This window comes from Carlito syrichta, unplaced genomic scaffold (assembly GCF_000164805.1).
Source record: "Carlito syrichta isolate Samal-C Ts95f unplaced genomic scaffold, Tarsius_syrichta-2.0.1 Scaffold304408, whole genome shotgun sequence".
Lineage (NCBI taxonomy): Eukaryota > Metazoa > Chordata > Mammalia > Primates > Tarsiidae > Carlito > Carlito syrichta.
In genome coordinates, this window is record NW_007248504.1 from 68,293 (window position 1) to 78,765 (window position 10,473).

The 10,473-nt window shown below is 34.8% G+C and overlaps 1 protein-coding gene across 2 annotated transcripts in view; it reads right to left on the reverse strand.

Moving 5' to 3' along the window:
- Window positions 1–1,367: 1,367 nt before the first annotated feature.
- Window positions 1,368–10,473, reverse strand: part of EPC2 (enhancer of polycomb homolog 2) — a 114,180-nt gene continuing 105,074 nt past the window's right edge. For both annotated transcript variants that reach the window (XM_008059868.2, XM_008059869.1), the window contains 4 exons: window positions 7,358–7,494; window positions 5,634–5,790; window positions 4,406–4,739; window positions 1,368–3,410 (listed from right to left, as the gene is read on the reverse strand). In XM_008059868.2, the coding sequence (XP_008058059.1) occupies window positions 3,338–3,410; window positions 4,406–4,739; window positions 5,634–5,790; window positions 7,358–7,494 (701 nt within the window). In that variant the 3' untranslated portion in view covers window positions 1,368–3,337. The remainder of the gene's footprint in view (window positions 3,411–4,405; window positions 4,740–5,633; window positions 5,791–7,357; window positions 7,495–10,473) is intronic.

Genomic DNA, 10,473 nt, shown 5'->3' on the forward strand with positions numbered 1-10,473 from the left:
CAGAGCAGGATAAACTGATTGGTTTGGGTTTGCTTGGTGGATGGCTAGAAGCTAGCTGGGTCAAATGCACTCTGCCTGGTGGTACGAGTGGAGGAGGCTGTCTTCTAAAAGAAATGCAAAACTCTGTAAGGATGGTGCTAGTCTTTCTTTGAAGACGTCTTGTTACATGTTAAAGATGGAAGGCAGTGGTTAAGTCTACCCACTACCTGAGTTTAATTCCTGGCTCAGTCACCAGTGACATACGCTATTATTTAACTTCTCTAAACTTCACTTTCCTGATATGTAAAATGGGAAAATAATAGTGCTTTATGCCACTGTTGCTAGGACTAAGTGAAAAAGTCATTAAGAGAGAACTTTATATGCACCATAGTGTTAGCTGCTACTATGTTGCTGTTAGTGATGAAAAACTCTTATAGTTCAGAACTACTTGAGATATCGTTACCTTTAAAAAGTTAGTAGTTTGCCAAGTCAGTTAAGAGACAACAAAATACTTCAGCCACAAGTGTATTATTGATCAATAGCATCTGTTGAAAAGTATAGCATTGCACTCAAATACAGAACACAGCAGAGAAAAGCTTCTGAAATGTCAGCCCCCCCTTGCTGTTCTCCCCCACCCACCCCCAAAACAGCCTTGGTAATAAAGAAACACTAAACACAGTTGCAAATACTGTATTTCCTATTTTTAAAAAAAAGTCAGAATAGACATGTGTGTTATGTATATTTTCAAAATGTGCCCTCCAAATATCTTTATTTTTCCCTTGGTCTTTTGCAAAATAAAGATATGCAACACACTCTCAAATATACTTAGAGCTACATCATGATAATGATCTTGAATGACTGGGAAAGGAAGGGAGTTACTTTCTTTAGGAAGGCAGAAAAATACAGTTTATAAATATTTTGTATCTATACTGAATTAAATTATAAGACTCATGAAAGTTACTCTTTTTATTAAAAACAAAAACGAAAACAAAAAACAAAAACCTTCCACTTTCACCCCAAGTACATTCTCCACAGATTCTAAAAGCTTACTGGACTCTGCGTACCAATAGTTTCCTCAGAAAACCTAGAGATGGTGGTACTGTCCAGTGCGAAAGTGAACTATTCTTCAGTTTAATAAAGTGAAAATAAATATGTCACCTAAGTTTTTGAAAAGCACTGGAAAAGTGTATGCAAGGAACTGAAATGCCATCCATGAAACAGTTACAACCACCAAAATAAGGAAGGCTTATTTTTCTATTTTACTTCAAAATGAACAAATCAATTGGTCATCAGTCTTTGATAAGTTCTGCAATTGACACCACCTCCAGAAACCGTACAAATGGAAGTTCTTTTGTTTTACTTATTTATAACATATATAATCACATAAGGCAAATTCACTTCATGCTTTACTTCAGTAAAACGGGGATAAAGGTTTCTCTGAAATTGGCACTAAAGTTGTTTTACGTTCTTAATAGCAAGGAGATACATCCAACTATAAGCAGAATGAACAGTCATAATACATGTCAAATAAAAATGATTTCCTTTATGTAATCAGCAACGAGTAACTCCAGAGGTAGTATGGCAGAAACGAGCATGGATCCTATCAGGTCACAACCAATGAAGAAATTAAATTTATTTTTTTCTATGGTTTTGACCATAAATTGCTTTATACATTTAGGACCTGAATAAAAACACTCTCAGCAGAAATCTTGGCCCGTTAATTCAACTGACATATCAACTTACAACTTTCAGGACTGCAGATATAAAAAAATCTAAGGTATAAAATTATGTAAGTTTGAAATGGTTTTAATTGTATTCATTAAAAATATTTACATTTCCCAGTACTTACTTGACAAAACCCCCTTGCAATATAATTCTATTCTAAACTTTTATTTATAAAACGAGGCTCACTTAGGAGATTTCAATGACTGCTCTACTGCAAATTACTTACATTCTGTAAAATATTTTAAAAACTTTCATATCAAAGGTAGTTTATATTGGATTATCTGAAATCCAAGAGTGCCCACAGATGAGCTTCTTATCATTATTTTCATTAATGCTTGCAAAGCAATGTGAAAATGAAAAGTGCTGTCAAGTGCTATCATCTCCCTTAAATTTCCACTTATACTGTGTGCACATTGTGAAATAAACACATATGCAGCATGTCCATGTTTTGATATGTATTTTTTATTTCCCTGCAGTTTTCACTTATCAAGAACAAGTAACAGGGAAAGTTGTCTGAACTAGTGCATAAACAAACATTCTGAAACACCACTACACGTATCTAATTTACAAGAACCGTATAAAAAAAGTCACTAAAACACTACACTATGAAGGTGTCCAACGCTTACAGTCAGACTTTTTCCAACCCGTTACTTGCCTTGTAGCCACAGGAAAACTCTCCAAAATTGAAAAGACAATCTTGCCACAACCCTCCCCCCTCCCAACACCTGGGATGGCTCGATATCTAGACTTCCAATAATTATTGCAATGATATAATGCAATACATACCTGGTAAAATATCTTTTATGTGGTGTGTTACAGTTTTAAAGCCAGTTAAAATATGCAGTCTTCAGATAAAATATGATCCTTGAAAAATTTTCATATCTGCACAGTTTAAATGTGCTAGATGCATAATTTTTCCTAGTCCATTTTTTTCTGTGTATTATTTTTTATAAACTGGTATTATAAATAGAAATATACATTCAAAATATATGGAAAAGTGAGTTACTACATTAAATTTGCATGTATCGATCCATCCCTTTCCCCTGCACAGTAATAGAAAATACTATTTTGCCTTGAACTTCATATTTGACAGTGAAATGCCACTAAAGTATTTACCAAAAAGTCCATCTAGTCAAATTGTGAAACAAAATGAACCAAGTGAAAACTTTACAGTTCCTTTAGAAAAAAATTACAAGAATTTCATTTCCTAGCTATGAATCTTTAACTTTTTAGACACAAAGTTGGATTTATTTTTACAAGATACAAAATGTAAACATGGCAAAATAAATAGTTAAAACAAGTGATGCAGGATCCCATTTCATGCTCATGATCCCATTAAAGAATTATTTTTTAAAATCCATTCAGTTGCAAATTCAAGTGCAAAAGCATGATGATGAATATCTACTATTCAAGTAACAGAAATAATATTGATGATACAAATAAACTATTTTACAAGGTAGTGATTTTCCCAATTTTACAAAATATACATCATATATCGATTTAACATCCGATATACGTAGTCCATTTAGGTCCATTGTTACGCTCTGTGATCCACAGAGTGTCACCTTCTGTATTCAGCTGGAATATGAATGACTGCACACCATCAGCACAGGTCAGAGTCACATGTTTTAGGTTATGTCACTTCCATAGCTACTGTTGTCTCTGCTATTCCATTTAAACCCAATCTTTCTGGTTCGTGGTTCTCTCTATAATAAGGCAAATAGTAAAATAAACATTAATATGCTCTAGAATATGACGTAACCACTCAATATTTACAAATACCTTTTAATGTAATTACAGTTAACTTCACAAGAACATTTTCCATTTTCATCATTTCTGGACAGGAAGGAGATCAAGTTTTCTTTTGCTCAGAAATCTCATCAATTTATAGTTATTTGACTATAGTTAGTTACTTAGGTAAGATAATAATTCAACATAGTATTTCAATAGAACCCAATGAAAAATTACTTATGAAATATGTAACACAGGACAATCCAAGTTGGAGTTTCTTTGCTTTTTTTTTCTCACATCGATAAAGTGTATGATACTCAAAAAGTATAATCATTAGGAGCACAATGTTATTTAAATTGCTTCCCACTAGAATTTAATTTTACAGGCTTTATTAACCATTTACCCATGCAAATTTATTAACCCATGCAAATCAATCTTTTTAGGATTCACTGTTCTCCTTCTGTTAGTGTCATAGAAATATAAAAATACTCTCTGAAATACATTATTATAGATTTAGTTAATCCTAGAATAGTCTCAATTTTAAAATATACATAAAATAATTTATTTTCCCTTTGTGTATAATGCTGAAAAAAATACAAATTTTAATTTGAAACCTAAACTCTGGAATGGAATTAGTAACAACAATTCTAATCTTTCAGACTGCCTAAACTATAACAAATTAACATAAGAGTAACTGAAGCTTCTAAAATACATGCTGATGAACTTGCCAATTTAATGGCATCTCTTTTTTTTCCACTTTTTCACATTTCTGGTTGGCATTTAAGCATCTTATTAGGAACCTCAAACACAATCTAAGTCACAGAGCTTTACACTAAGTAAATCCTCAACATCTAGTCTGTTAACAGACACTAACTACTTGAGCGCTAAAAAAAGAAGTCTTCTTCCCACAGGATAGCCAGCCCAGTGACAGAGCGATACTTGAAACACACACACACACACACACACACACCTTGCTATGCTGCTGATAGCACTGCTGGGAGTAACCTTTGGCACTCTGTCCATACTGGCAGCAACTGTGGCAAGTTTTAAGGCTGTTGGCGATGGTGCTGAAGTCCGTGTATTGATATGCACATTGACTGGAGAAACAACACTGACGTTATTGAGGTGCACTGCGTTTGTCAGGCAGGAATTGTTCATGGGAAGTGTTTGAGGACTGCTTGTGCACAATGCTGGGATTAAGTGGTTTGTAGTGGTGTGGCCAACTGTCCTTACAAGCTGTACAGCTGAAATCCCTGGGCTGGATGATAAAGCCATATTGGTGGAGTATAATGTTTTAGAGGTTCCTGAAAGAGAAAAAAAAAAATCACTCAATCAGTGTCATGAAACATTACCTCTTTAGTTTTAGGAATTTAATAAAAATAAATGCAAACATATGTATTTGAATTAAATACCAAGCTAACTTTCCAGATACTGGTATCTCCAAAGAGAGCCTCGGATCAGTAAGTACAATGTAATCACCTGTTGCAACCCCAAAGATACTCTCTTTTTATTGGTCTACATAAAAGGGCTTTGCAAAGTATTCTGCTGCCTCTATACCTGGCTACTTTGGAGATAAGTATAATAGGACAATGGAAACAACAGTTGGATTTTCCTAAGAATTTGTAGATGCAAGAATTAGCAATCATGATCACGAATATACACAAAAGCAATGAAAAAATCCTGGGGTCTGAGAGGTAGTTGAAGGGTCTTTGGGGACTTGGGTAAAGAAGCAGACAGGGTTTCACAGCACTCCTGTATCTCGAGAAGAGAAGTCCAGAAAGTATGCCCATGAGTATGTAACAGTGGAAAAACAAACCCAATTTCAAACTTATTACAGATTATGGATAATATTTCACATTGTTATCAATGCATAGATGATTCAATGGTAATAGTCAGTAATAATTAGCACGATGGATTTCCTAAGATGTGAGGCAACTGATAGTATGTGAGTTAAACCAGGAAGGGTAAAGTGTTACACAAGCAGGTATTCAGTGCACGTGAGAGGAAACAGAGAGCAGGTTCTATGTGAATTCTAGAAAACACCTAGCTATTTATCTGCATCTTTCTAAAGAAATCTCAGAGTCCTGATTGACTTCCTAAACACATTTTCCCCTTGGAAATAAAAAATAACGACCATACTCCCAATCAATGAGTTACAACTTCAAGACAGTAAGTACCATGTGAAATCCCAGCTTTACCTGAAGGCTGGACAACACCATTTATGTTGTGGCCAGTGTTCTGTTCCTTGGCTACCTCACTGCGACTTGGAACAGGTGCACTAACCACTGCAGATGCAGCAAAGTGGGCGCTGGCTGAGTCAAGTGTTTTAGACATACAGTCAGAGGTGCTTGAGCCCTATAAAATGAACAATGAGCTAAGTTAAAATAAACTCTATTTTTTAGATATGATTTCAAGAACATATTAAAGAATGGGGCAAACCCAAGAGGCTGTTGCTTTTCTAATGTTGAACAATTACAAGTGTTTAGATTAAGAGACCTAAGACTCCCTGGACTATTTTTGGCACATAAAGCAAGGAAGTAACTAAAAACTGGGACGCAGTTATTCCTGGGGGGGCGGGGGCGGGGGGCGACGGGGGACGACCAAAACAACAAAACTAAAAAACTCAAACCTTTAATGCTCTATTCATTTTTCCAATAAATGTTAATGAATGCTTTCAAAATGCCTGGCAAGCTGGATACTACCGGTGGAATGAAATCACAGAGATGACTAATAGTTGCTTTTGTCACAATGTAAAAACCCATCTTGGCCTAACTTTGAAGTAAGCTGAAAATACGTTAGTCTGGTTACCCAGGAGACTCAGAAAAAGCAAACAAAAGCAAGTTAAATGGCCATTTCTCCTTGATTCTGTATACAAGTGGTTAACTGTTATTACTAAATCCAATAGCCCAAGTCTTTAGACTGTCCCAGATCCACCTGGATATCACAAGAGTGTTGATGGGTCCAGGGTTACGGAGATCTTCATGTTGCTGGACTCAGGATCTTCAAGGTCAGTGTACTGACCCTTTGAAAATGAGCTAAACCACTATGGGCAGATCCTGGCCTGAAAACTCATAGTATATAAACCAGGATTCAGTTAATCTCAGTTATTACTTTAGAAGTAGTTTTAGAATTATGGAGCAAATATTTTTAAGACCTAAAATGCAAGGTTTATTTTTTTCAGGTGGTTCAAATTTGAAATATATTTCTTAACTAGTTTTGTTTTGTTTTTGGTGCTTTAAAACCAAAGAAATTTATTCTCGTATAGTTCTGGAGGCCATAAATCCACAACGGGCGTTACAAGGTTAAAATCAAGGTGTTGGTAGGGCTGGCTCTTCTGGCAATTATGAATTTATAAAGTATTTTTATTCTTATCTCTAGTGTCTTTATTTAATGGTGTCTATAAACAACTTCCTCCTGTAGCAACTGTTTTTCTACAGGGAAATGTGATTCACAGAGGCAAGAGGCTTTAATGTTTACATTTACGGCATAATTTAAGTGAATTACCTCTCAGCGCATGGGGCCTATCTACACGGTGCTTAAACACATAGCTAGGAAGGAGTTAGGAAAGTTATATCCTAAAAAAATAAAAATCTTTTTTTAGGAGCTGGGGCAGGAATGATAGTTTTAAGAGTATATAATTACTTCTATAAATTCTCAGTAACCTGTCAAAAAATGTAGTTGTCTTTTTCCTAAATTAAAAATACCATATTTGGCTCCAGTACTCTTCTCAAAATATTAAGAGACGAGTTTATAAACTAGTCACTTAAAATTACATAATTAACTTGAAAGAAATTCAGCTTAGATTCTAAAATCAAGAGTGGCAAAAACCAAGGTGTTATCTTTTGTGACCTAAACCGAACAAAACTACATAAAGAGTTTTGAAAGAAAGAGACACACAATCATGATTAAAAGATAAGTGTACCTGTGCTTTTGGATGTGTCTGTTGCAAGGAATGCTGAGACTGCTGTTTCTGCTGAAGCTGAGCAAGTTGCTGCCTTTGCATTTGAACTAACTGCTGTTGATGTGTCTGAAATTGCTCTTCTGTGATACCCCCTGTTACTGGTAAAGGACATTAATTTTGTAAGTACATATGCTTCAAGTATTTTTAATAACACAAGTAGAATACAATATCAACTTATCCATAATTAAGATGAAAGCAATTACAAATCACAATATACATTATCAGTAACAACCTAATAAAAAGTCCAAATCTTTCAGCAAATATGGTTAAGATCTATAATCTTCTTAATATGACATGCTAAAAAAAGTTCCTATATGTAGTTTTTTATTGTATAATATAGTTTGAACGTGAGGATTTTGTCATTTATTCAGACTTACTAACTCTTAGATCACTCTTGATTATCTATATTATAGTGACCATGTAATGAGAAAAACTTTGATTTATTAATGTTGATAATAATGATTAAGTTATAGCCTTAATAAGAAAGTAGGAACATCTACAAGACAGTATGTGATTTTTTTTTTTTGAGTTGGAGTCTCACTCTGTCGCCTAGATGGAGTGCAGTGGCCGCTCCTGGCCACTGCAGCCTCAACCTGCTGGGCTCCGGCGATCCTTCCACCTCAGCCTTCCAAGTAGCTGGAACTACAGGCGAGCGCTACCACGCCCGGCTCATTTTTTATTTATTGAAGAGATGAGGTCTCGCCAAGTTGCCCAGGTGGGTCTCAAACCCGTGGGCTCAGGCAATCCACTCACCTCAGCCTCCCAAAGCACGGGATTACAAGCTGAGCCACCGAGCCCGGCTTGTATGTGATTCTTATTGCTGGTTTTCATATAACATTGAAGTAAAAATACTTTTTTCTCTGATTACAATTCAGAGTAGAGCACAAAGACGTTCATCTAAAATAACCATAAGCCACAGTAGTTTAAGCCAATAGATTCAATGCTTAAAATAAATCCTATCTATAAAAATGTGGGCTAGCTAACAGAGAAGTATTCAAAAAATTAAAGATACTATGTATCCTCAGATGTAAGAAATTATGCTGTGTTAAAAGTGAGTTTCAAAAATGAGACACCTAAAACTTTTGCTTAAAAGATCAGCTAAGTTATATAAATCATTTTTTCTTAAGGAAATGCAAAGAAAAATTTTCACTGATATTTAAGTAGATCACCGATAAACTGATTGGGAGAACACAAAGCTATTTCCATTGAAACCAGTACAGAGTCAAGAAAAACTAAATCATATCAGAATACAAGTACTCTAGTGTAATTTTGCTCTATTTTTCCTTATTGCTTGCTTTCCTTTCTGTCAACTATTTCACCCAGTCAACAATTATTCACCATCTACTACGATGCAGAGTACTGACTAGGAGTTACTGTGAATACAGGGGAAAATAAATTAAGAAGAGGGTCCCTGTTATAAAGTCATACAGTATAATTGGGAAGAAAAGATAAAGAAATACCAATTAATACGAGTCAACCTTTACATGCAATTGAGCAATCTAATCAATATGACCTAAAGGAGTTTTAGTTTGGAGACTACACTCTCAACCTAAGTTACTTCTCTCCCTAAATTTTCTGTTCTGAAATAAAAAAAAAATTGTTGATAGCAAATTAAACATATAACAAATTATGTATAGTACTATTTTCTATTAAAAGGGAGTTAGGTCCCAGAGATGGATAAAGCTTTAGATATAGTTTCATGTCTACTCCACAACATTATCATTCAAATATGTATTGGATTACGTGGGGAAAAGAGTTCTTAGATAGCAATTTTATTTTCAGAAGATTCAAAAACTTGGGGCCATAATAGTGCTCACTCTAAAATTTTAATATTACGTGTATTTTTGAATAACATTAGTTATCTTACTGAATTACCAACAAAATCAAATGTCTTTTTTGAACATGTTAAATTCACTGTAAGTGTTCTATTGTTAAATATAGTTTTGAATAAATAGCTTATTAGAAATAAAGACAAAAAAAAAATCTTAAACCCAAATAAATCTGTTTAAGTCCTATATGTATAAATAGTGTACTAATTCAAATAAATGGACTTGGAATCTGGTATTAGAATAATCCTTAACTCCAGTATTAAGTGAGTCCAGGGCTGAGCCTTATGTTTTAGTGAAGAAGTAGGAGGAATAGTGTCTAACTTTAAGCGAGGAATAAACCAAAAAATAATATACTTTTAGTGGTATTCCAAAATTGAGAGCGATGAGAATGAGAGTCTTTTCTCTTTTCAACATCTCTTAAGTCAGTTGATAAAATCTTATTAATTCAGAATAAAGTATATCAAAATCAGTAGAAAGAACAAACTGTTGTCTCCCAACAACAACAAAAAATACTTTTGGGTTGGTAGCCCATGGCTAACACAGTATTGCCAACTAGAGAAGTTTTACTTGCTTTTATGAATATGTGATCACTTGTATACATATTAAAAAGGGATGCTGATAAAATTACTTTTTTTTTTTTTAAGTGCATTTACTACCCTGTCTTTCTGAGATCATTAATTCGTTCAGGCCCATCTTTCCACTTCATAGAAAACACACAGAATTCCAACCTAGTCTGAATCCAAATTATTCACAATAATGGTGTTTCTCAACCTTTTAAAACGTAGGCTGACTTAGATACCAAAAATCTCATCCCTGATCCCATTTCTGGTTGAAAAATCACTGGCACAAACTTAATTCTATGATATAGAAATGCTTCTAAAATTTCATATTTTTTCTTCCCCCTCCCCTCAAGCTCAGTATGTTACAGTCATCCTTGACATGTAGCTCTTTCTTTACTATTTAAAGGTATTTTGTGTGGTGGCTCAAGCCTGTAATCCCAGCACTTTGGGAGACCAAGGTGAGAGGATTGCCAGAGCTCAGGGGTTCGAGAACAGCCCGGGCAACTTGGTGAGACCTCGTCTCTACAATAAATAAAAAAATAAGCCAGGTGTGGTAGCCCAGAAGGATCACCTAAGTAAGGTTGCAGTTACTTGGAAGGTTGAGGTGGAAGGATCGTCTGAGCACAGCAGGTAGAGGATGTAGTGGCCTTGAGCATGCCAAAAAAAAAAGGGGGGGGGGGGGTATTTT